The sequence below is a fragment of the Ranitomeya imitator genome, chromosome 7 (assembly GCF_032444005.1).
Source record: "Ranitomeya imitator isolate aRanImi1 chromosome 7, aRanImi1.pri, whole genome shotgun sequence".
Classification (NCBI taxonomy): Eukaryota; Metazoa; Chordata; class Amphibia; order Anura; family Dendrobatidae; genus Ranitomeya; species Ranitomeya imitator.
Window position 1 is genome coordinate 136,232,194 of NC_091288.1, and position 27,841 is coordinate 136,260,034.

The 27,841-nt window shown below is 42.6% G+C and overlaps 1 protein-coding gene across 2 annotated transcripts in view; it reads right to left on the reverse strand.

Moving 5' to 3' along the window:
- Nucleotides 1-213: 213 nt before the first annotated feature.
- TBCCD1 (TBCC domain containing 1) overlaps nt 214-27,841 on the reverse strand; it is a 75,168-nt gene continuing 47,540 nt past the window's right edge. The window contains exons 4-8 of one of the 2 annotated variants that reach the window (XR_011314683.1): nt 24,795-24,981; nt 10,239-10,733; nt 8,654-8,825; nt 6,344-6,450; nt 214-587 (exon numbers count right to left, since the gene is read on the reverse strand). Coding sequence is in view for 1 of the 2 variants with exons in the window: in XM_069733838.1 (XP_069589939.1) it covers nt 8,696-8,825; nt 10,239-10,733; nt 24,795-24,981 (812 nt within the window). In the remaining variant the exon portion in view is untranslated. The remainder of the gene's footprint in view (nt 588-6,343; nt 6,451-8,653; nt 8,826-10,238; nt 10,734-24,794; nt 24,982-27,841) is intronic. The other variant, XM_069733838.1, reaches the window with a different exon arrangement.

A 27,841-nucleotide genomic window follows, 5' to 3' on the forward strand; every position in this document is an offset into this window, starting at 1 on the left:
TTGGAACGGACAGCCCCTTTAAATACAAAATGTACATACAGTGAGTAGTAATCAATGTGGTCATAAAGAAGCTGCAAAAAAGATGCTAAAACAGGATTGCAGTTACAATTCACACGAAGCTGGCCATCTGGATCGTTCAAACCAAAAATGACAAAAAGTATTCTATATACACTATACACTTATCATTTAGAAATAAAACAGGATTGAAAACCATTAGAAAACCTTGTTTTAATTATTCAAATGTATAGATCTATTCTTTAAAAACATAAGAATACATTCCTGAGAAAAACAGGTGTTTTAAAAATGCTGATTATCAGCAAAACGTATAAAGTGCTGGGTAGAAACATCAAACAATTATCAATTAATTACAAATGGTCGGCTTTGCATTTAACATTAATCCATAAAAAGAAGATTAGCCAATAGTCCTCAAGTAAATGACAATCCTTTCCATTCAATATTGCCTCTCAGGAAGGCTTGGAATTCAAATTATATATATATTTATTAAATATATACACTCTAGAGCCAGTCTTTATGAAAACATCTTCCTCTATCCAAGTTGATGACAAAGATCAATAGCAAAAACAGGCCTATAAAAGTAATAAAAAGAAAGAAATGTTCAAAGATTTAATTAGGCAGCAAATTCATACTTAACATTTATCCTAAACCAACACCGTTCTTTTCTTAAACATAGTTAAGCAGCAATACCTACAGGAAAAAGCATTAAAAAGGGCATTTAAGGTCTGTGGTCTTAATATTGCAAAATGTGACTATGGAATATATTCATTGTTTTACCATGGTCTGCTCTGAAAAGGGAATCGGTCACCCCCTGGACAATTTTGAGCAATATAGCAGAGACTCGCCTGCGCAGAAGATCAATGAAGACGCTGCCCATAACATCGTAATTGGACAGTGCATGCTTACAGCGCCGGCAATTGCACGTCACATATAAGACTTTGAATGCTGATCAGAGGCTAAATAATCCCAGGCATACACTGCAATGTAAACGCCTTAAAGAGTACACTGGATCTGATCATCCAATAATTAAGGTACACTTAAAAGACTGCCTTGCTACAATCTGACTCAGGCCCAGTTGCCTCCAGATTGAGAAAACTATCTACTAGAAGAGCCCATACATAATATGGCCCTCAAGATATCACAAACCTAGGAGGGACCCCTTGACTCAAGGCCATGCTGACGACATGGAGGACTGGATCTCATTCCCTGCCACTTCAGAGGATGACTGGATGGGGTATGAGCCTCCCTCATCCCTGTATTCCTGGAAGAAATACTTAAACCATTTGCTCTCTAAGGCTGGCGTCACACTTAAGGTATAAAAAAAAAAATCAGCCCGATTCTCTCGGCCGAGAGTCACACGAGTGTTCTCCGTATGGTCATCTGTGTGTAATCCGTTTGCAATGCGATTTCCTAGCACCTATGTATACGTATGACATCCGTATGCAATGCAATTTTAACATGAGCTTTTACATACAGCAGTTTTCTGTTATTGACACATCGATTTAAAACTGAATATTCTTAAACACACATTATGGGGCGTGGCCTAGCACCTGATGTGAGGGGTCGGCTTCTGGAGCTCCTCCGCTGTGACCCTGCATTTATCCTTAAGATAAGATCTCTCTGGGAGCCCGATAACGAGATGTGTGGCTAAGGGAGGTCACCGAAGGTCGGCCCCGACGTGTGAAACTGTGCAGAGCTGCAGATATGATCCAGAAAAGGCAGCAGTACGCCAAGGCAGGAGCAGTGACCCGGACCCAAGATGGCGCTGACAGTGTGGAGGCAGCTGAGAGAGCAGACTCTGCAAATGCCTCATATGAAAGAGGCTAGAAGTGGCTGCTAAGTTTGAAAAGTATGACAACTCTCACTCAGAAGTAAATACAATAAAGGCAGACATGACTAAAATGGATAAGACAGTGGGTGAGGTGCAGGAGAGAGTAAGTGTGCTGGAGGATCAACTCTCTAAAATGCAGAGGTCCCACAATCAGTGTCTGCAAAAATGTGCCGCTTTGATTAATAAGAATGATGATCTGGAGAATCGCTCACGGAGGAATAATGTGAGACTAGTGGGTATCCCTGAGAAGACTGAAGGAAATGACCCTACAAATGGCTCCAGGACAAGATTGGCGCTGATAACCTGTCTAAGCTATTTGCGGTGGAAAGGGCACACCGTGTTCCTATGAAACCTCTCCCGCCGGGGTCCCCCCCTCATACTATCCTTGCTAGGATCCTGAACTATAGGGACAGAGATGCCATATTAAGGCTAGGTTCACATTGCGTTAGAGCAGTCCATTTAGCGCATAGCACTACGGACTGCGCTAACGCAATGTCCCAAAAGGGATCGCATTAGCCGATCCCGCTAGCGCAGATACCTGATCTGCGCTAGTGAGGAACGGACCTTGGACGCTGCAAGCAGTGTCCTCGGTCCGTCCGAAACTAACGGGACATCGCTAGCGCGTGCCAAAAATGGCATGCGCTAGAGATCCGTTAGCACATTGCCGTCAATGGGTGCACTAACGGATCCGTTGCATGGCGTTAATTGCGACAATTTCGCCATGTAACGGAGTCCGCTAGCGTTAACCCATTAACGCAATGTGAACCTAGCCCAAGTTCCTCAGTGGGACTTGAACTTTTATCAAGGAAGTTTTCAATATCCCCCAACCCACATGAATACAACTGTTCATAAAAACTTCTAAACTCACCCAAAATATCCACTACATCTGTCAACACAGTCCCGTCATCTGTCCTTAGTTTGTACACATACGACGATTCTTATGTGCCGCCGTTACCATCGAGAGCAAGTGCCCCACTCTTTCTCCTTCCTCAGAAAACTGTAATTTGGAAAAGCTCTTCTTCTCTGAGCTTTTTTCATATACAAATTATAAACCATTTCCTGAGCTTCCCTTAGTCTACATTGAGATATCTCTGATGGGTCCGACACCATATCCCTTTCTGCTCTTTCTAATTTCTTTATGATCTCTTTATCTTCCATCCTAGTCTTGGATTTACATCTAGAAATCTACCTAAAAAGAAGGCCCCTCAGAAAAGCTTTAATTGCATCCCAAACTACCCGCTTATCAGCACTATCTTCATTAAACTGCCAGTATTCTGTGATCTCCTTCTTAATGTTATCCATATTAATATGTTCAAACCACAGGGGGTGAAATGTCCACCCAAAACCACAGGGGGTGAAATGTCCACCCACCTCCCCATCCAATCCTCCCTCCTGTCCGTCTAATCATGAGCTCTATAGGCTTGTGGTCCGAAATCACTCTCGGGAGATATTCTATCCCACAGATCATGCACGTCATTAAATCATTTCCTAGTGCTAGGTCAATCCTGGAAATGGAACCGTGGGTTGCAGAATAACAGGAGTAACAGAGCACATTCTCATTCCTCACTCTCCAGAGGTCCACCATCCCCAATTCTGTCATATAATCCCCAAACGCCGACAGTTTAATGCCTTTGCTAAAACCTTTCTTATACCTGTCCCACCCTTCATCCATCACATTATTGAAATCCCCAATAATTTACATTGGTAATCCCATACCCAGTTTATACAATTCAAATATTTCTTGTACCTTTTTCCCAGAATATGGGGGTGGGAAGTAAACAGCCGCTAGACATAATGGTTGCGCATAAATTTTGCAGAATAACAGAACATATTGCCCATCTCTATCTACATGGCTCTCAATTTCTTCAAAAGGTGTGGACGCCCCAATCCGTACCGAGACCCCCCAAGCATATGAAGAATACGTAGAGTGATAAGACCTCCCTATCCACCTCCTTTTTAACACTTCTACCTTTTCTGCAAGTAAATGTCTCCTGGAAACAAATGACATCCGGGCCCCGTTTTCTCACATATTCCACAATTGCCATTCTCAGAGTTCCCTCCAACAGTCCTCTTATATTCCAACTAACAACTTTGTGTCTCCCACCATGAAAAAAATACAAATTCCTGACCCCTTGAAATAGGATGTTCTTCCCAGCAAACTATAAGTCCCAATTTCTAGCAATAGATCTCACCCCACTCCTCCCTCCCCAATATTCATTAACACAATAACCCATAACTAATCCGCTGTTCTTTCACCTCTCTTATCAGAGTAGGTAGTCCAGCGTCTAGCTACCCTCTTCCCTCAGTACCTGTAATCCGCTGTAACTAAAGGTACCTTCACACAGAACGATATCGTTAACGATATTGTTGCAACGTCACGTTTTTTGTGACGTAGCAACGATCCCGCTAACGATCTCGTTGTGTTTGACAGCGACCAACGATCAGGCCCCTGCTGGGAGATCGTTGGTCGTGGGGAATGATCAGGACCTTTTTTTGGTCGCTGATCACCCGCTGTCATCGCTGGATCGGCGTGTGTGACGCCGATCCAGCGATGTGTTCACTTGTAACCAGGATAAACATCGGGTTACTAAGCGCAGGGCCGCGCTTAGTAACCCGATATTTACCCTGGTTACCATTGTAAAAGTAAGAAAAAAAAATAAAAATACTACATACTTACATTCTGATGTTTGTCACGTCCCCCGGCATCAGCTTCCCTGCACTGACTGTGAGCGCCAGCCGGAAAGCAGAGCACGGCGGTGACGTCACCGCTGTGCTCTGGCTCTGCTTTACGGCCGGCACTGACACAGTCAGTGCAGGGAAGCTGACGCCGGGGGAAGTGACAGACATCAGAATGTAAGTATATGTAGTGTTTTTTTTTTTTTTTTAAACTTTTACAATGGTAACCAGGGTAAATATCGGGTTACTAAGTGCTTAGTAACCCGATGTTTACCCTGGTTACCCGGGGATTTCAGCATCGTTGAAGACCGTTTCAATGATGCCGAAGTCTTTCCCCGGATCGTTGGTCGCTGGAGAGAGATGTCTGTGTGACAGCTCCCCAGCGACCACACAACGACTTACCAACGATCACAGCCAGGTCGTATCGCTGGTCGTGATCGTTGGCAAGTCGTTTAGTGTAACGGTACCTTAAAACACCTCTCCAACTCCTCCGCATATAAAACAACATTATGACAATAAGTCCCCTGAGAACAGCAATAAACTATTAAACCAAAGTCTGGAGGTAAAGGCAGCATCATCTTCATCTCCAGAATCTTCCTTTCACTTCCCTCCTTCTTTGCTGTGAGCTTCTGCTTATTTAAGTCCAGCCACTTAGTGGCTTCTTCTGGTGTTGGAAAAAAGTGAACCGCCCTCAGGGCTACAACCCTTAATTTCGCCAGGTAGAGAGTAGAATAAATCAATTTCAAGTCTCTCAATCTCCTATTAACTGCTCCATAACTCATCCTCTTTTTGCACCTCAGCCGAGTAGTCAGGGTAAATAGAGATCTTCAGGCCATTAATGCACATGTCCTCAGCTGCACGAGCACTCCCCAACAGTGTCACCAGCAAAGCACCCCCACACCATCTCCACCATGCTTCACGGTGGGAACCAGGCATGTAGAGCCAATCCGTTCACCTTTTCTGCATCGCACAAAGACACCGTGGTTGGAACCAAAGATCTCAGATTTGGACTCATCAGACCAAAGCACAGATTTCCACTGGTTAAGTGTCCATTCCTTGTGTTCTTTAGCCCAAACAAGTCTTTTCTGCTTTTTGCGTGACCTTAGCAGTGGTTTCCTAGCAGCTATTTTACCATGAAGGCCTGCTGCACAAAGTCTCCTCTTAACAGATGTTGTAGAGATGTGTCTGCTGCTAGAACTCTGTGTGGCATTGACCCGGTCTCTAATCTGAGCTGCTGTTAACCTGCGATTTCTGAGGCTGGTGAGTCGGATAAACTTATCCTCAGAAGCAGAGGCGACTCTTGTTCTTACTTTCCTGGGGCGGTCCTCATGTGAGCCAGTTTCTTTATATAATATATAACATATATTGTTGCCTCATTTCCCGTTCTGACATCAGGATCTGTGGAAGTGCTGTGTGCGCGCGAAACAGCTGTCATCCTGTGGTCATCATGATCTCCTTGTCCATTTGGTACAAGTCCTAATAAAGACTTTATTGTTTTACCGGGCTGGGTGAGTGCAAACCTTTTTTCTTTTTTTTTCCTGAGTTTCTTTGTAGCGTTTGATGGTTTTTGCCACTGCACTTGGGGAAACTTTCAAAGTTTTCCCAATTTTTTGGACTGACTGACCTTCATTTCTTAAAGTAATGATGGCCACTTGTTTTTCTTTACTTAGAATTTGTATTATGGCAAGAAAAAAGCAGCTAACAGTCTATTCAGTAGGACTATCAGCTGTGTATCCACCATACTTCTGCACAACACAACTGATGGTCCCAACACCATTTCTAAGGCAAGAAATCCCACTTATTAAACCTGACATGGCACACCTGTGAAGTGAAAACCATTCCCGGTGACTACCTCTTGAAGCTCATCAAGAGAATGCCAAGAGTGTGCAAAGCAGTCATCAAAGCAAAAGGTGGCTACTTTGAAGAACCTAGAATATAAGACATAATATCAGTTGTTTCACACTTTTTTGTTAAGTATATAATTCCACATGTGTTAATTCATAGTTTTGATGCCTTTAGTGTGAATTTACAATTTCCATGGACATGAAAATACAGAAAAATCTTTAAGAGAAGGTGTGTCCAAACTTTTGGTCTGTACTATATATATTGTTGTACTAATATGGTACTCGGGCAGTGGCTAAATATATTGCAGAGGCAAATTCACCGGCAGTTGAAATTCACCGCAGTGAAATTCTCCCGGTGATTTTCCCACGGTGCTAGGGGTGATCACCACAGTTCAGCAGGCTGAGATTGGAGCCTCAGTGACCCAAGGTAACCCTGATGACATCACCGTCAGTCACCGACGCTGTGCTCCCAACAGCTCAGAAAGGCTACGTTCAGACTAGCGTTGTGCTAGTGTGCGTTGGGTTAGCGTCGGGCGACGCAGCAGCGACGCACGCGTCATGCGCCCCTATGTTTAACATGGGGGACGCATGCGTTTTTGTTTGTTGCGTTTTGCGACGCATGCGTCTTTTTTGCCGCAAGCGTCGGACCAAGAAAACGCAACAAGTTGCATTTTTCTTGCGTCCGATTTTCGGCAAAAAACGACGCACGCGTCGCAAAACGCAGCGTTTTTGCGTGCGTTGCGTCGCCGACGCAGCGGCGCACAACGCTAGTCTGAACGTAGCCTTACCCGTGGTTCTCTGCATGAATGGTCGTATCTTGGCACCGTCCAGGTTGAAAACGGTTTTTCCACCAGACATGGATTACAGAGTGGGACAGAACGACCGACAGATGAGGGATATTGTTGTTTTTTGTTTTATTACAAGAGAACGAGGGCTTCAGTGGAATAAGAGTTAGGGGAGTATAGCGGTGTGTGTTATTCTTAAATAAAAATGGAGAAGTGTGTTTTGTTTTATTTCTAATAAAAGGCTTTATTCTGGCTGTATATTTACCATATAACTTTAGGATTAGTAATGGATGAGTGTCTTATAGATGCCTCTCCATTACTTATCTGTGGGCTTCATGTCACCGGACAATACAAAGGTGACATCAACCCCAAAAATATGAACCCCCACTTACCACAGCTACAGGGCAAGTGGGAGGAGCCGGGCAAAGCACCTCTAATAGATGTGCCTTTTCTGGGCAGCTGCAGGCTATTTTCAGGCTTTTCAGGGAACTGCAGCTCTCTGACCGGCGGGGATTGTTTCTCCGCCGATCGGAAGAGGTGTTTGCCGTGCTGTCATGCATATGACAGCATGTCAAACACTGTACTGTCGGACCCCCTATTCAAGTGAATGGGGTTCGGGTCCGTTCTGCTGGATGACAGGCTGTAAGGACGTATCATGCAGCCTGCCATCTAAAGCCGACTGTGAGGTCACATCCTGCTGTCCTTGACCTTTCTGCAGCAAATACAAGTATTCTTGTCAATGGGTGAAAAACGCTGAAATAACGCTGAAAGTAGTGACATGTTCGATGTGAGAAAAAAAAAAAGCTGCGAAGCACAAAATCCTGATGGACAAAAAAAACCCTGAAATCTCATAGAGTTTGCATGTACTGTAAAAAGCAGCTGAAAATAAGCATAAAAAAACAGCAAAAAAGCCCAAATAAAAGTTATTTTTCGTCTCTTAGAGGTCAGGGGCTTATATACAGCATTATAGAATGCTGTATATCGGCTTCAAAAGGTGATGGCTGTATCTCAAATATGCCAGACCTGGTGACAGGTTCCCTTTAAAGTCTCCATTCAGATGTCAGTGATTTATTGTACGCAAAAAAAAAAAAAAAAGGTCCAAATTTTGCTAAAAATTTGATCTACAACAGTGTCTCACCAGTATTTTCTCATATGAGAAAAAATATACTGCAAAATCCACTAATGTAAAAAATGGGACAGTACATGGATTGCACACAGAAGGCAAAAAAGTGTTCTGTCATTTTAACAGATCCATATACTTGTGTGGGCGATTTTGATCTGTGTCTCAGACAGATCAAATTAATGATATCTTCATGATTTTTTCCCCAGACACATGGTCCATCAGAAAAAAACAAACATAACGCGACCAGCCCCATGGTTCTATATTGTGTATTTGTTCCTACAATGTAAAATCACATCAATTTTGGAACCCAATGAAACCGTATAAACAACTCAATTCAAGAAAAATCATAACTTCGTGACAAATAAAACCTCTCACTTACACACTTAAGTTACAGCAAACAAAATTCAACAAAATGTATTGCCTATCCAGCAACTTGCTTTGTACTATCACTCTTAGGCACAAGGCTATCCAACTGGTGTCGATTTCCCGTCTTAACAAGCCATTCATTGAATTTTTGTTCAACAAGAGCCTGAAAATGCTTTCGTTGTTCCCTAGAAAAGGCAAAAAAAAAAAAAATTAGAATCCATCAAAACATCTTTTTAACTGTAATCGCAACGGCATTTTTAAATGGACTATGAGTATGATAACGTATTTAACATCTGTGAATGATCTACTACTCCCTAATTCCAGGAGCTGCTCTCTTTCCTTCCTTTCCCCACCACCATGTGGATCAATTTTCTTGCTTTCTCACCTGTATCTACAGTTCCCAGCCTGACTGTACCGTCTCTGCCTCATAATGCTAGCCATCAATCCCAGGCTCTGCATGAAGCAACAAGTGACAGATGTGTGCCATGATTAGTCTGCACTACTTACTGTATTTTGTGTACCAGGGCAGAGGAACACTATGCCAATTACCATAAAAATATTTACGGTATATCATTTATTGTGTGTATGGAAGGGTTGTCCACTACTAGCTGTATTTTCCAGTGTAATATAAAAAAAAGAAGAAATCATACCTCCTGCACCAACGCTGCGCCAGCGAGGTCAGCTGTGTTCCATCGGCAACTACCATTAGGGTGTTTCACTCGCACTTACCTTGGATGAGACTTGAATGCTCAAAGGAAATGCGAGGACCGCAGCCTAATAACTGCTGATTTGCTACAGTGCTCACTCGCGTGACATATAAAACTTATGTTGGCCTGGCGCTGACATCGCTGGAATGGCGCCAGTAAGTGACGCGAGAATGGTTTTGTTTTATTTTACAATAGAGAATACATGCTACAACTTACGCACAAGTATGCGTCTTTGCCATATTTTTTTTCTATTTAAAATCTTACTAGTTTACGTTGCATTTAAGGCTGTGGCTACACAGCGATGGTGGCCTTGACAAAGGTCACACGCGGTTAAAGATCACGGTATGCAGTCACTTCATCGCAGCGCTGTGCAAGTGAATAGGGCCGCATTACAAACCACAGAGTAAAGCAAAAAGCAAGTCCCAAAAAATCCAACTGGTTCAGACTGAAATTAGCTTCAGTAAAATGACAGTAGGTAAGGTGGGTGCAAGTTATTTGAGAAGTATTAGTGCAACTTATCTTGGGGCTACAGAGCGAATTTGGCTGTAACATATGCTGTGTGCCACTGGTACATCACAGCTTACTGCAAACAAACGGTGTTTGTAACGTAGCCCCCCAAAAGTTAAAAACAGTACATTTGTGACTTGCTAATCATGATGAGACCCCCATGCACTTGCGAGCAGCAATCCCTGACCTGCGTCATGGACCCCATGCTCTTTTGGTATACATCTCACTGAATTACCATCTCCCATTCTCATTTTAACAATGATCACTTCAGTCACATCATTACTATGAATTGCTTCATTACATTTGGGAATGTAGACTTGTTGGATTTTACATTTTCCATTAAAACTTCAAAAACATAAAAAAAAAAATCTAAATCATACGAACCTACTTAATTTTGCTTCCTTGACAGCTTTTTGCCACATCAGTACTTTCTGTTGTCTTTGGTCCATTGATTTCTGGAACACAGGTGGAAGACCTCCTGGAATCTCAGCCGTGTCCCCTTCCATTTCAAATGGAATAACAAATGAATAAAACTCACGCGGTGACATGAGCTTCCATACCTGGCCGTCATTCTCTGTAGATAGCAGATGTGGACTGTCCCAATAATTAGGCAACGTGGCTAAACCAGTCTGTCCCATGTGATCTTCTAACATTGAATAATGTGTGTGAAAGGGGGCAAATACAGCAGACTGATTGCCAGAGAATAAAAGAGGCCTTGTAGGCGTAAGTATATGGAAAGTACAGCTTGTTGTAGACAAAAGTGACAGGCGCTGACAAACGCTGATGACTTTTACACGATCACACATCTGAACATGGAGAACTGTTTGCACTGGACCCAGGATAATTGTGCTATTTCTACATTTTTCAATAGTAACGCACCTAGAAATAAAACATTAGAAAAAGTGTAACTTGGTGGCAGAACAAAGCTTGAATCAATGTATAGGTGCTCTCTTAAAACTAGGCCAGTCTAGAAATGACAGGCAGTGACAAATCAGCTGCAGAATAGGAAGAAAGCAAATAACTCCTTTGTCTAGTAACAACTAAATTCAGCTACAGCAAGAACACTTTCAATGGGTTGTTCGGTCCCCTATGTGATGCGATGATTCGCCAGTTTCTGAGCTGTATCTACCACTTATTCATAGTCCAGGCCAAAGCCTGTCTAGTGGGTGTGACCTCACGCCATACACTTCTATTGAGTGAGACAGCACCCATACTAAAAAAAAAATGACCGTGTAGTGGGCATGGTCAACTAGAGGGCACACACATACCCGCCAGTTGCGGCTCAGAAACCAGCAAATTCTCGCAGCGCACAGTGCGTGCGCTGGGGGGGCATTCATAAGTCTGCAGTCACAGAGTGATCGGACAAAAAAAGTGTGACAAAAATGGCCACCATCACATACTTCAAGCTGTAACCTTAGTCACATGGGTTACAGGCTGAAGAAACAGCCAGACACATGCCTCAAGTTACAGGCTGAAGAAACCATATGCCTCAACAGTCAGCAGAGTAGCACCATGAACAAATGTAACTGATCTTACTCACTCAGGCATGTAGTAGGAGAGGAAAAAAAAACAAAAACTTGTCCATGACTGACGGAGCAAAACAGGCTTTTTTTCTCCATCTTAAAGAGGATCTTTCACCAAATTTTTCATATTGAACTGGTCACAATGTAAGTGAATGCAGAGCAGAAGAAATTTTTTCTTTTCATCTCTTGAAAAGATATTTACAATCCCAGGGCTTTGCGAACTGTGATCAACATAAAATGACGCAACCCCATGCAAGTGCGCTGTTAATGCAGTTATCATTTGACAGTGGCATATAAAAGGTTAACAAATCTTGGGTGGCACAGTTGAAAGGCCATGTTCACACAGTGCGTTTTTTACTGCGGAACCGCAGCGTTTTTGCCGCTGCGGTTCCGCAGCTGTTTTCCATGCAGGGTACAGTACAATGTACCCTATGGAAAACAGGAACCGCTGTGCACATGATCCTGAATTTAAAAAAAAAAAGCCGCGCTGAATAGCTGCGGGAAAAAAGAAGGAGCATGTCACTTCTTTTTTCGGAGCCGCAGCGGTTCTGCACCCATAGACCTCCATTGTGAGGTCAAACCCGCAGTAAAACCCGCAGATCAAAAATATATCTGCGGGTTTTATTGCGGTTTGTGGTGCCGAACCGCTGCAGCAGGAAGTGCGGGGAAGCGGGCGGAGTGTGGCTGCCCCGATCCCACCCCCCCATGCTCCGATGCCCCACCCCCGTGCTCCGATGCCCCCCCGTGCTCCGAAGCCCCCCCCGTGCCCTAATCTCCCCACCTTATACTTACCCGGCCTCCCGGTGTCCGTCCGGCCGTCTTTTCCCTGGGCGCCGCCATCTTGCAAAATGCGCAGTGCACCCGCCGAATCTGCTGGCCGGCAGATTCGTTCCAAAGTGCATTTTGATCACTGAGATATAACCTATCTCAGTGATCAAAATAAAAAAATAGTAAATGACACCCCCCCCCTTTGTCACCCCCATAGGTAGGGACAATAAAAAAATTAAGATTTTTTTTTTTCCACTAAGGTTAGAATAGGGTTAGGGTATTTTCAGCCATTTTAACCCTAAAAAACTTCCTAGAAAACACACAGACTCTGCATAGAAAACTGCATAAAAAAAAGGATCAAAAAACGCATCAAAAAACGCACCAAAAAAGCACAAAAAAAGGACCAAAAAAAGGACCAGCGTTTTCTGCCAAGAGCTGCGGTTTCAGTCCTGAAAAAAAAGGATGGAAATCAGGAACGTGTGAACATACCCTTAGAGGCAGGTCCTGGAAGTAACACACAGCCAGTATCTGATGGGCATGGGGTGATCTCACCCAGTGAATCCGCTCCATATATGTGTGGCAGATGATGGTAATGGGTTAACAGAGATTTCACTAGGGGCATGTACTTCTTCCCCTTTCTGAAGCTGACCAATCATAAACAGGCAGTAAAACTCTGGGGAAAGATGAACCCCCCCAAGAATAGCTTAGAGCAGGGTCAGTGTAAAAGCATATTGACAAGCAGTCTGCTTTTCTTATTGCAGTGTGATGACTATTGATGAGCAAGCACTACAATTCTCAGGTGCTCGAATTCAGCAGGTCGGACACTCGGACGGGCTCGACTCCAGAACAGAGTATAAAGGGAGTCAATTGAAAATTATTATTATTTATTATTATAGCACCATTTATTCCATGGCGCTTTACATGTGAGGAGGGGTATACATAATAAAAACAAGTACAATAATCTTTAACTTACATGTCACAACTGGTACAGGAGGAGAGATGACCCTGCCTGCGAGGGCTCACAATCAAGCATTATTTTGAAAGACCTAACAGGGGGAGGAAAAAATCATTAAAATGGCAACAGCATGGGGAAGACACCTAGACGCATCTCGGATTCACAGGTCACTGCTGAGAACAATGTTATCAGAGTATGAATCCACTTTTACAGACAATAAATCATAGAAATCCAAAGATGAAATGGATTTCACAAAGAAAAAAAAAGTTTCCTGACTTTTAGATAAGGCTAAATTAAAAAAAGAGAAAAAACGCTCCTCCACCCTTTAGGGTATGTTCCCACGGTCAGTAAATACAGCGGGTTGGACACTGAGTACATCCGCAGAGTCCAGATGTTACAGCATAGAAGATGGGATTTTAAGAAGTCCCATGCCCACTATGCGTGCACCAGCACCCTCAGAGACTGACATGTGGCGCGTCTTTCCAGGGCGCAGCATGTCTATTTATCTTGCGGTGCCGCTCTATCTCTGCAAGATAAATTTCACCTGTACAATGAATTGGATGCGGCGATTCCACGCGGTTCAATGAACACAGAGGAGTCACCTGCGTTCAAAAGCCATTACCGCTTTGGACGGAGCGGACATGTGCGGCTTCCAAAGCGCTGCAGATTACTGACCGTGGGAACATACCATAGTTGACCCATCTCTCACCATACTACCCCATCGCCCATGACACTAGGAGATGACGTAATAGAGAGAGAAATAAAACTACAAAATCTATATCCAAAGAAATGGGAGTGGCACTCTGTCCCATTAACCCCTTAACGACCAGAGGTATTTTTGGTTTTGCATTTTCATTTTTTGCTCCTCTTCCCAGAGCCATAACTTTTTTTAAAATTTTTTGGTCAAAATGGCGATGTGAGAGCTTGTTTTTTGCAGGACGAGTTGTACTTTTGAATCACACCATTGGTTTTACCATGGTGTGTACTAGAAAATGGGAAAAACAATTCCAAGTGTGGTGAAATAGCAAAAAAAAGTGCAATCCCACGCTTGTTTTTTGTTTGGCTTTTTTTTTTACTAGGTTCACTAAATGCCAAAACTGACCTGCCATAATGATTCTCCTAGTCATTACGAGTTCATAGACACCAAACATGTCTAGGTTCTTTTTTTATCTAAGTGATTAAAAAATTCCAAAGTTTGCTAAAAAAACAAAAACAAAATTGCACCATTTTCTGATACCTGTAGAGTCTCAATTTTTCATGATCTCGGGTTGGGCGAGGGCTTATTTTCTGCGGGCCTAGCTGATGTTTTTAATGATACCATTTTGGTGGAGATACGATCATTTGTTCGCCCGTTATTGCATTTTAATGCAATGTTGCGGCGACCAAAAAAAATTAATTCTGGCGTTTTGACTTCTTTTCTCGCTACGGCCATGTAGCGATCGGGTTAATTTTTTTTTTTATTGATAGATCGGGCAATTCTGAATGCGGCAATACTAAATGTGTATGTTTGATTTTTTTTTTTATTGTTCCATTTTTAATGGGGCGAAAGGGGGTGATTTCAACTTTTATATCTTTTTTTTTTTAACTTTTACTTTTAGCATGCTTCAATAGTCTCTCCATAGGAGACTAGAAGCTGCCATAATTCAATCGGCTCTGCTGCATACAGGCGATGTTCAGATTGCCTCTATATAGCAGAATTACTCACTTACTATGAGCGCCAACCACCAGGCTGCGCTCACAGAAAGTCGGCAGTAACAACCATAGAGGTCTCCATGATTAATGAACAGATGACCCACGATCACGTGACTGGGGTCACTGGTGGGTGGATTTCCGGCCCGATGGCTGGAAGCACGAATTACATGCCGCTGTCAGTTTGACAGCGGCATTTAACGGGTTAATAGCAGCGAGTGGATCACTATTCCACCCGCTGCTATTCCGGGCACATGTCAGCTGTTCAAAACAGCTGCTATGTGAGAGGAAAGATGTGGGCTTACCGCCGGAGTCCACATCAAAAGGAGAGAGTAAGATGTCAGCGTAAATTTACACCCAACGTCGGAAAGGGGTTAAAAGTACCTCTTTATTGAAGTTGCATAAAATAACTGAGGTAGGTAAGTCCTGCGTGGAGCTTGCTGGACGATGGCTGTTTTGCGCTGTATGCACTTCTACGGGTCCAATAAAACTACACCCACTGGAAAATGCAATTTTAACATTGCAATACCTTATCTGGGTATGTGGTGTGTGGGTGACATGGCAAGACACATCCTATTTAAACTATGAAGGGGAACACAATCTAAAAGGAAGAACTGAGAAAATTTGGAAAGAAGAGGGACTTCGTTACATCCTGTATTAGATATAAAAGAGTGCCTCATACACATTCTGTCAAAATTGTTAGGTAGTGACACTCAATTTTTGACAGACCTTGCATATGCTTTGAGCCTAGGAGGGACAGTAATACACCCTGGAAGACAATTAGTGGATGTCCTCAGAAAACTTATTTCCATTTTTAAGAAGTGGGACTTCTAGACTGTTAAAGCCTATGCACTAAATGAAAAGGGCTAAAAAACATTTATATATGCAACAGAATTGTAGAGGTAGGCCTCATGCACATCCTGTAGAAATTATGAAGGAGGGCATCATACACTCCCTAGTAAATTAAGAGCGAGGGCCATCTGATAACATGTGAGGGTCAATTGCCTTGCTCATTTTAAATTAGTTATAGATGTCTGCAAACCTTCCAGTATTACTAGGGAAAGGAAAATATGTAGCCCTGAAAAGGACTTGTTTTTAGGTTGCAGTATATATTTAAAAAGGACAGTAAGGAAATAAACCCTGTGTTTATGCCTCTAATCCAAAACTATCCCTCCTCCACCAGCTATGTCTAAACTGAATGAGGGTAACAGCAATTTTACTGCAATAGAAATCAACTATCCCTGAACGGGTTCTAGTGTATCTCATCACCAGGTCTTCTATAACATGGCTACAGCCTTACCGTGTAAGGCAGGGAATCCCTGCATGTTTATTGGCTGTCTAACAGGCGCAAAACATGTGGGGCATGGATACGAGCATGGCGCTCGAATACCCGCGATACTCTGTCCAGTAACGAGCGTGCCCAAGCGCCCCAATGCTTGATCAAGCACGTTTAACTCATCACTAGTCATGTCATGTGCTGGAGCAATATCAGAGCATAGTGTGATTAAAGGGAACCTGTCACCTGAATTTGGCGGGACCGGTCAATCCAATATTGCGGCCAGCATGCAGCCAGCGGGTAAGGAAAGGGTGAATCAAACACCCGAAAACTCTGCCCATATGACCGAAAACCGGTCCCGCCAAATTCAGGTGACAGGTTCCCTTTAACTGTCAACTCTCATGTCTGAAAGCAATGTTCTACATATTTTCAAAAAGTTGTCAAGTTCAGTTATGAAATGAGCATTTTCTTAATGATTTTGACCTCCTAAATTTAAATCTGACAATCTTTTTAGTTGTTTCCTGTTACTATTATGTCAAAGTTTTCATTTTACGGCTACATATAATTAATGAATAAAAGTTTGAGCAAATATAAAGATGCAGAATATTTTGTTATACCAAGTTTCAGATATTTATTTGGAGGAAACTTAACAACAATTCAAACTACTAAAAACATGTCTAAACAATATTGCCATTTTGACTCAGTGACAACTCTTTTTTTGCTTGTCTCTTGTACTCCTGCATCGGATCATCTCTTACAATTGTCCAACAGTAATCGACAAGCATTGATGAATTCAATTTTCCTTTATCTTTTCTCCATAGCAGCAATATCTTGGTAAAATCGGTCACCATAGTCGTCGCTCACTGCTCCGCAGTTTGGTAGAAAAAAGTCTAGATAGATGCATGTAAGAAATGAATCTTTAAAAGGGGTTGTCCCACAAACAAAGTTAATTTTAATAACTAGATCTTGGAACAATAATTTCCACAATTGGATATGTTTCTCAGAACAGTAAGATTTTTTAAAATCTTACAAAATGTGCCCCTGCTGTGTACTGTGTAATAGCGGTGTCTTACCATACAAGTTACATGGTCTGATCATTCCACATCTCCTGGGCAGGGGAGGAAGCAAAAGAGTATACAGACATTACAGCATAGGATCACAAATAATTTTTGAGGTAAAACATTAAAAAAAGGGCAGGAAAATGCTTCATCTCACAAAAAGAATCAGCTGTGATCCAATGCTGTGCTATCTGTATACTCTTTCTTCCTCCCCTGCCCAAGAGTTGTGGTATGATCAGACCATGTCTCTGTATGGTGAGACACAGCCACCACACAGTAAATAGTAGAGGCACATTTATAAGAATAAATAAGATGTGCCTGTGCTGAAATAAACACATCAAATTGTGGAAATTATTGTTATTCCAAGATGTATTGATTACAATCAACTTTAAAATTAACTTACTTAGTGGGAACCCCCTTTAACCCCTTCCCGACCCATGACGCCACGTAGGCGTCATGAAAGTCGGTGCCAATCCGACCCATGACGCCTATGTGGCGTCATGGAAAGATCGCGTCCCTGCAGATCCGGTGAAAGGGTTAACTCCCATTTCACCCGATCTGCAGGGACAGGGGGAGTGGTAGTTTAGCCCAGGGGGGGTGGCTTCACCCCCTCGTGGCTACGATCGCTCTGATTGGCTGTTGAAAGTGAAACTGCCAATCAGAGCGATTTGTAAAATTTCACCTATTATAACGGGTGAAATATTACAATCCAGCCATGGCCGATGCTGCAATATCATCGGCCATGGCTGGAAATACTAATGTGCCCCCACCCCACCGATCGCCCCCCCCAGCCCCCCGATCTGGCCGGTACACTGCTCCGGCTCCCCTCCATCCAGTGCTCCGCTCCCCCCCGTGCTCTTGTCCGCTCCCCCCGTGCTCCAATCACCCCCCCTGCATTCCAATCCACCCCCCCGTGCTCCGTTCCACCCCCCCATGCTCCGTTCCAGCCCCCCCGTGCTCCGTTCCACGCCCCCGTGCTCCGTTCCACGCCCCCCGTGCTCCGTTCCACGCCCCCGTGCTCTGTTCCACGCCCCCCGTGCTCCGATCCCCTCCCCGTTGTCCCCCCCCACCCCATCATACTTACCGATCCTGCCGGGGTCCCGTCCGTCTTCTCCCTGGGCGCCGCCATCTTCCAAAATGGCGGGCGCATACGCAGTGCGCCCGCCGAATCTGCCGGCCGGCAGATTCGTTCCAAAGTGCATTTTGATCACCGAGATAGATTATATCTCAGTGATCAAAATAAAAAAAATAATAAATGACCCCCCCCCCCCCCTTTGTCACCCCCATAGGTAGGGACAATAAAAAAAATAAAGAAATTTTTTTTTTCCACTAATGTTAGAATAGGGTTAGGGTTAGGGCTAGGGTTAGGGCTAGGGTTAGGGCTAGGGTTAGGGGTAGGGTTAGGGTTTCGGTATGTGCACACGTATTCTGGTCCTCTGCGGATTTTTCCGCTGCGGATTTGATAAATCCGCAGTGCTAAACCGCTGCGGATTTATGGCGGATTTACCGCGTTTTTTTCTGCGCATTTCACTGCGGTTTTACAATTGCGATTTTCTATTTGAGCAGTTGTAAAACCGCTGCGGAATCCGCACAAAGAAGTGACATGCTGCGGAATGTAAACCGCTGCGTTTCCGTGCAGTTTTTCCGCAGCATGTGTACAGCGATTTTTGTTTCCCATAGGTCTACATTCAACTGTAAACTCATGGGAAACTGCTGCGGATCTGCAGCGTTTTCCGCAGTGTGCACATACCTTTAGAATTAGGCTATGTGCCCACACTGCGGATTTGGCTGCGGATCCGCAGCAGTGTTCCATCAGGTTTACAGTACCATGTAAACATATGAAAAACCAAATCCGCTGTGCCCATGGTGCGGAAAATACCGCGCGGAAACGCTGCGTTGTATTTTCCGCAGCATGTCAATTCTTTGTGCGGATTCCGCAGCGTTTTACACCTGTTCCTCAATAGGAATCCGCAGGTGAAATCAGCACAAAAAACACTGGAAATCCGCAGGTAAAACGCAGTGCCTTTTACAAGCGGATTTTTCAAAAATGGTGCGGAAATATCTCACACGAATCCGCAACGTGGGCACATAGCCTTAGGGTTAGGGTTGGAATTAGGGTTGTGATTAGGGTTATGGCTACAGTTGGAATTAGGGTTAGGGGTGTGGGGGGGGGGGGGGGTTAGTGTTGGAGGTAGAATTGAGGGGTTACCACTGTTTAGGCACATCAGGAGTCTCCAAACGCAACATGGCGCCACCATTGATTCCAGCCAATCTTGTATTCAAAAAGTCAAATGGTGCTCCCTCACTTCCGGGCCCTGACGTGTGCCCAAACAGTGGTTTACCCCCACATATGGGGTATCAGTGTACTCAGGATAAACTGCGCAACAATTACTGGGGTCCAATTTCTCCTGTTACCCTTGTGAATCTAAAAAAATGCTTGCTAAAACATCATTTTTGAGGAAAGAAAAATGATTTTTTATTTTCACGGCTCTGCGTTGTAAACGTCTGTGAAGCACTTGGGGGTTCAAAGTGCTCACCACATATCTAGATAAGTTCCTTGGGGGGTCTAGTTTCCAAAATGGGGTCACTTGTGGGGGGTTTCTACTGTTTAGGCACACCAGGGGCTCTGCAAACGCAACGTGATGCCCGCAGACCATTCCATCAAAGTCTGCATTTCAAAAGTCACTACTTCCATTCTGAGCCCCGACGTGTGCCCAAACAGTGGTTTACCCCCACACATGGGGTATCAGCGTACTCAGGAGAAACTGGACAACAAATATTGGGGTCAAATTTCTCCTGTTACCCTTGGGAAAATTAAAAAATTCTGGGCTAAATAATTATTTTTGAGGAAAGAAAACGTATTTATTATTTTCACGGCTCTGCATTATAAACTTCTATGAAGCACTTGGGGGTTCAAAGTGCTCACCACACATCTAGATAAGTTCCTTTGGGGGTCTAGTTTCCAAAATGGGGTCACTTGTGGGGGGTTTCTACTGTTAAGCCACATCAGGGGCTCTGCAAACGCAACGTGACGCCCACAGAGCATTCCATCAAAGTCTGCATTTCAAAACGTCATTACTTCACTTCCGAACCCCGGCATGTGCCCAAACAGTGATTTACCCCCACATATGGGGTATCAGCGTACTCAGGAGAAACTGGACAACAACTTTTGGGGTCAAATTTCTCCTGTTACCCTTGGGAAAATAAAAAATTGCAGGCTAAAAAATCATTTTTGAGGAAAGAAAAATTATTTTTTATTTTCATGGCTCTGCGTTATAAACTTCTGTGAAGCACCTGGGGGTTTAAAGTGCTCAATATGCATCTAGATAAGTTCCTTGGGGGGTCTAGTTTCCAAAATATGGTCACTTGTGGGGGAGCTCCAATGTTTAGGCACACAGGGGCTCTCCAAACGCGACATGGTGTCCGCTAACAATTGGAGCTAATTTTCCATTCAAAAAGTCAAATGGCGCGCCTTCCCTTCCGAGCCCTGCCGAGTGCCCAAACAGTGGTTTACCCCCACATATGAGGTATCGGCGTACTCGGGAGAAATTGCCCAACAAATTTTATGATCTATTTTATCCTACTGCCCATGTGAAAATGAAAAAATTGAGGCGAAAAGAATTTTTTTGTGAAAAAAAAGTACTTTTTCATTTTTACGGATCAATTTGTGAAGCACCTGGGGGTTCAAAGTGCTCACTAGGCATCTAGATAAGTTCCTTGGGGCGTCTAGTTTCCAAAATGGGGTCACTTGTGGGGGAGCTCCAATTTTTAGGCACACGGGTGTTCTCCAAACGTGACATGGTGTCCGCTAAAGAGTGGAGCCAATTTTTGATTCAAAAAGTCAAATGGCGCTCCTTCCCTTCCAAGCCCTGCCGTGCGCCCAAACAGTGGTTTACCCCCACATATGAGGTATTAGCGTACTCAGGACAAATTGGACAACAACTTTCGTGGTTCAGTTTCTCCTTTTACCATTGGGAAAATAAAAAAATTGTTGCTAAAAGATAATTTTTGTGACTAAAAAGTTAAATGTTCATTTTTTCCTTCCATGTTGCTTCTGCTGCTGTGAAGCACCTGAAGGGTTAATAAACTTCTTGAATGTGGTTTTGAGTACCTTGAGGGGTGCAGTTTTTAGAATGGTGTCACTTTTGGGTATTTTCAGCCATATAGACCCCTCAAACTGACTTCAAATGTGAGGTGGCCCCTAAAAAAATGGTTTTGTAAATTTCGTTGTAAAAATGACAAATCGCTGGTCAAATTTTAACCCTTATAACTTCCTAACAAAAAAAAAATTTTGTTTCCAAAATTGTGCTGATGTAAAGTAAACATGTGGGAAATGTTATTTATTAACTATTTTGTGTCACATATCTCTCTGGTTTAACAGAATAAAAATTAAAAATGTGAAAATTGCGAAATTTTCAAAATTTTCGCCAAATTTCCGTTTTTATCACAAATAAACGCAGAATTTATTGACCTAAATTTACCACTAACATGAAGCCCAATATGTCACGAAAAAACAATCTCAGAACCGCTAGGATCCGTTGAAGCGTTCCTGAGTTATTACCTCATAAAGGGACACTGGTCAGAATTGCAAAAAACGGCAAGCTCTTTAAGGTCAAAATAGGCTGGGTCATGAAGGGGTTAAGAATATTACAGCCAAGATCCTTATACGTTCTGAGATTTTCCACTAACCCTTCACAGTGATCTGCTCTGGAGTTTCCCAAAAAGGAGTTACCACTAATGTGAATGCTACCCATGCAGCCTTTTCTTTGCCCTGCAACGAAAGGAGAAACTCCTCATCTTGAAGAAGCTTACAAATCAGAGGTCCAGTAAAGGCTTCCTCCTTTATCTTTGCTTCACTCAATTTTTGAATTTATCTGTGAGATTTTGCATTTTTATCCATTGCCTTTACAAAGTTCTTTATTAGGCCCAACTTGATATGCAATGGTAGTAACAATCTTATGCGTGCCAACAAGTTCTGGATGAAGGACATTTTTACTCCCTGGTTGAAGCGAATGTCAGAGAGGCCAGTCTCCTTTATTGTAGTTATATTCTCTTGCACGAGTATCCCACTCACAAAGCAGGAGTAGTTTTTATCCACCCATGTAAGGGGGCAGTCACCTTTAGGTCACCACAGAGGGGCCACAAATGTTGATCATAAAACAGCTGTTAAGGTGCCTGAACTATGTTGCCATAGGTTTCCTTCATGTGGACTGCATATCCAACTGGAATTGAGGGTAGTGCATTGCCATTATGCAGCAAGTCTGCTTTTAGGCTTGTTTTGGACATCTCGATAAAGAGCCTCTATTCCTCTGGACTATGACTTATCTTTAGAGCTTCCATTAAAATGTTGATGTTATTCATGCAACAAAATCGCCCCTCCATGAAGAAGTCTTGGACAAAATCTTTACCACTGTTGCGGTACAAAGAAATCCGAACATCGCCCGCTAGGAGATTCCACTGATGGAACCTAGAGCCTTACTCTTGGGCAGATCCAAATCTCTAACAAGATCGTTCAGGTCACGGTGTTATAAGGTGTGGTTCAGCTGTGGTATCTGACAAAGTCTGGGTCGTGAGAGGAAGATGCTTCATGACATCAAGTGTCCTCTTTTTCCTCACTTGACTGAACATATTTCTGGTGCTTTTGGAACCAGCAGTTCTTCTGTATGTGGAACTGGGTATAATGCAGATGAAATGTTTGGATACTATAAAGTTCACTTCTTCCTTGAAACGCCTTTCCTAATGGGGGGCACCATGCAGAAATAAGTGGTAGCGTGAATGGTTGGCTCTCTCCAGATCATTGGGACTGCAAAAGGCATAGATTGCTCTTCCCATGCAACCACTGGGTAAGATGTGATGCACATCTATTGCAGCATGTGTGTGGAGCCAAACTCTTCTCCTGATCTCCTATTCTGCAGCCAAAAAACAGGCTGTAGGCTTTACTTATCATGGTAGTCAATTTTCGCTTTTGACGCAAGAGTGACCTCTGTGTATGCAGCAAAAACTAAGGGCTTTGTTAATGAAAGAATGAGGCATATCTGAAAACATATGAACATGTCAATGTGCTAAGAAAATAAGAAAAAAAATCTGAAAGCTGCATACCTTACATAGGGAGCATTTATAAAAGTAGTGATACAACTGTAACTAAGTTAAAGTCATTGGAGCGGAGTTGACAGTCATTTCCTCTCACAAGGAGCTTGTTCTAAGCTTATGTGGGAGCATGTTCTTTTTTTCCCCTCAGTGTGTTGCTGTCCGATTACAATTGGTCAACCTCAGAAATTTTAAGAAGTTCACGTCTCCCTGAGAAATCTTTCTGGAAATACCCATTTGGACATAGCCTCTACTACATCATGTGTTCAGTTCAACGTGAAAAATTTCCTAAAGGTCTTTATTAAAGGGGTCATCCGCTTTAAAGCAACAAGTCTGCAGTCACTGTATGTGACTGCAGACTTGTGAATCCTGACAGGGCACGCACTGTGAGGATTCTCTGGTGTCAGCACCGGGAAAGGTGGGCATGTGACCGCAAGTATACGATATGCATTCTCTAAGCTACAATCTGACTAGACAGTTTATGGCCTCGCCCAATACACTTGAACTGAGTGAGGCTGTGCCCATCTAGTCGGAATGTTGCATATTGCATTCCTGCAGTCATATGACTGCCATCGCTGGTACTGACACTACAGAATCCCTTCTCCTGTACCAGTCATGACTTGTATTGTTCAAGATTATTGTACCTGTTTTTATTATGTATACCCTCCTCACATGTAAAGCGCCATGGAATAAATGGCATTATGATAAATAATAATAGTAATAATATGCACAGAATGCATTGCATGTGACTGCAGACTTGTTGCTTTAGACCGGACAACCCCTTTAAGTCTTGGTGCCTGCTCAGTCAGTCTCGGTGCCCAACAGTTCATTTATCTCACTGAATCTATAGAAAGGGTTGGCAAATAAGCATATAGCAGGACTGAACCTGAAGGAAAAAAGTCAATTCTGCTCAGTCAGCGGAGAAGTTTTTCTTTTTCCTGTTACAGCCCTGCTCCATGGCTGAGTGAACATATGTTATGCCTGTTCATGATTTTGCCCCACAGTACAGACATTTCAAGCAGCATTTCTTCATGTGGCAATTTGTCCTGACACGTTACTAGAACAGGTTGTAGCATGAAATTTGGAATAGCAGTATTTTTAATCATGATCTTGGAAAACCCTTTTAAAATATTATCATTATTTCTATTAGGATACACTAAGTAAAGAAGAGTATTTTAACTCATCAGCAATCAATGGAATATACATAAAATATAAAATCAAGAATAAATCTGTTTAAAAAGTAACTGGTTGAACAGTCATTCTGTGCAGACAAGGTACAGGCACTCAGTGCATCATGTCGGGGCCAATCATTTAATTCCACCTTCCCACCGGCTTGTTTTTAATATACCGCCAAACTTCTCTGGCCCTATGACACCAAAGATGTCAATCAAGGAACAGGGAAATGGAGACTGAGGGAAACCAAGCAGGTGGGAAAACATATTTAAGTGATTGTCTTATTGTGAAGCACTGAACGGTGGGACTTAGTTTGAACAGTCACTCTGTGCTGACAGAGTCCCTTTAATTGTAAAATCTATCACCCACTTAAAGAAAATAAATCAGAAAAAAGGTATAGTATGTCCTTACCTTAATGGAGATAGTAAATAAATATAAGACTCATTGCAGTGAGCGATTTTAACATGTGCTTCCACCAAAGTTTCTGAACTTTTAGCCAAAGTTTGTTTATGTATATAACTCATCAGAACCATACGATTACCGTGTGGCACTTTATAAACATTGCAAACAATTTTTGCTTTTCTGTGCGAGCCGTCAACTGAAAAAAAAACAAAAACAAAATATGAAACCAAAAATGGAACAAAGTGCATATTGCTCCAACACATATACATAACCGGACATATGACAAATAAATTAGTTGTCAGTAGAAAAAAAAAATGTGTATAAATCACACACAATTGATCCACTACATTTAAACCACTTGGGAAAGTGATGTCCTGACCCTTGTACCACCTAAACAACGCTGACTTGACAAATCATGGACAACACAAGACTTCTGAAAGTGACAAGTTTTATTTGGCACCAGGATATTAGCAACAGATCCTTTAAATACAGTAACATGCAAGGCGAGGAAACAAATAAAACATCTCAGACTTGCATGATTAAGTAAAGATTTGGGGAGTTTCCCTCATGTTCTTCAAAGCATTCCTCAACAATTTCTGCAATATGGCAGGAAGTATGATCCTGCTGACAAAAAGTCACCGACAATAGGGAATATGGTTGGCTTCAAGAGCTGCACATTGTCTGCAACTATATTTTTGAAGGTGCCATGTGTTGACATAGGAACCACATAAATGCCAAGATCCAAAGTTTCCCAGCAGAAAATTGTCAAAAGCATTGCACTCTTCTTCTGCTGTCTTGCCTTCTCATACTGCACTCGGATGTCATTTGTCAGGTAAGTGATGCCGACATATCTTCTGACGAAACTTATCAGATCATGCCATCTTTCACTGCTTCCCATGTCCTGTTAGGATTCCCAAAGGAAGTCCTTTGAGTAGTGGACAAGGACATTATTACGCACTTAGTCAGCTGCAAAACACTTTACTCTAAAAGCTAAAGCCAATAATTCCAAAATATTTATTAGAATGCAAAATACAACCAGGATGAAAGGAATGAACCAAACATACACTGATGTGTATCTTCTCATGTTTTACTTTTACTCTCTCTCGGCTGGAAGGCATTCCTACACATTCTATTTTGTAAAATTAATATTTTATTGCCAGGCTTGATTTGTGTCTCTTTGCATCTTACCTTCTTAAAGGAAATGCATCAGTTTATGCAATAATAAGTACTGCACATGTCTAGTTTTAGAGGAGGAGGTTTTTCGAGTGTTTAGTTCCTGCCTTTTTTTCTGTTATTTTTTATTCTTGTATACCAATATAGAGAACATGTACGGTATTTATAATTGGATATTTTGGACTTATTTCTGTATTGCCCACTTATGTTGAGGTTTAATCTATCAATCAACCAGCATTATCTTTTCAGTAATTTGTAATAAAGTATATTTTCTTTCGGATCAGAAAGGAACAGAGCAAATACATGCCATTATGATTGACTTGTGGAAATTATTAAAACCAATTCCTATTGTTTTTTTAAGACCTCGTGAAGGCACACCCATATATACAGTCAAGGCCAAGCGTGTTGGAGCTCATGAAATTGTTCCAAAAAAGATTAAGTATTTCGCCCAGAAAGGTATTGCAATTACACGATTTGTTAGGCCTCTTTCACATGTCAGTATGTCCGGTATGTGTGGTGACAGTTTTCACACGTACCGGAGACACTTTTTTTTTTAATCAAAACCATTTTTGTGACAATCACGATTTCCCAACAATACGTATTACATTCTTGTTTTACATATCTCTGTAAATCCATCCGTTTTCATGACATTATACGCATGTCTGTATTGTATCATGAAATATTCTTATGACTTCATTGTAAACCAATCAAAACCTCCTACCCCCAATTAAACTCTTCCCCCAAAATATCCCCCCCTTCCCCTTGCTTGGTATGACTTCTTTTCCTGTGTGTTTGGTACTGGATACACTTACACACATAGACCCATTCTAGTGATTGGGTCCGCGCACAGATCATTGAGTTTCCGCACAGACTATGTGTCCATGGGCAAAATATGCTGAAACGTCAGTTAAACAGCAGCACGAGCTGCAAACCGTCCTGCACACTGCTGACACAAGGATGATATTCATATGTCATTAGTGTAACACGTACAGGCGCCTGGGAAAAGTGGTACAGCTAGCGCTGTTCCCCAGCGCCGGGTATTGAAGACCACTCACACCATTCTCCCCTGCTCACTCTGATCATTGCGAGCAGGGGAGAATGATGACAGTTGTATTCAACTGATAACAATGAGGGCAGGTGGACTACTACTCCCATCAGCCTACACCTGCTGCTGCTAATAACAGTGAGAGCAGGCAGCCGCTGATGGGAGTTTTCATCAGAAGCCACCTGTGCTATAAATAAATACATTTAAAAAATTGGCGTGGGTTCCCCTGTATTTTTGATAACCAGCCAGGCAAAACTGACAACTGCAGGCTGCAACCCTCAGCTGTTTGCTTTAGTAAGACTGGTTATCAAAAATCGACGGGTCTCAATGCGGTCTTTATTAATTATTTAAATAAATTCAAATAACGGTGTGGGGTCCCCCCCCATTTCTGACAATCAGCCTTGCTAAAACAAAATTCATCTAGCGGCATTTTGAGCATTTTAATCCCACAGACACTTCAGAGTACTTTATAATATTTGAGTGTGAGTCATAGTTTTCACTAGGGATAATAGGAGAAATTGAGTCTCATAATTTGTTACATAATTTCTCCTGAACGTGGCAATATTCCATACGTGGTCAAAAATTGCTGTGTGGATTCACGGTAGTCTTTAATGAAAGCGCTCGATTTGATTTCTGGAGAGCAAATTTGAGTGGAACAAATTGTGCACACCTTGCCTGGTTTCCAAAGCAGCTGACATGCCAAAACAGCATAAATGCCCCATAAGGGACCCATCAAGGCTTTCATTTAGAGGTGTGTTAAGACTGTTCAATCCATAAGTGCTACTCATCACTCAAAATTTGGATGTGAAAGCGAAAATTACGTTTTTTTCCACTACAA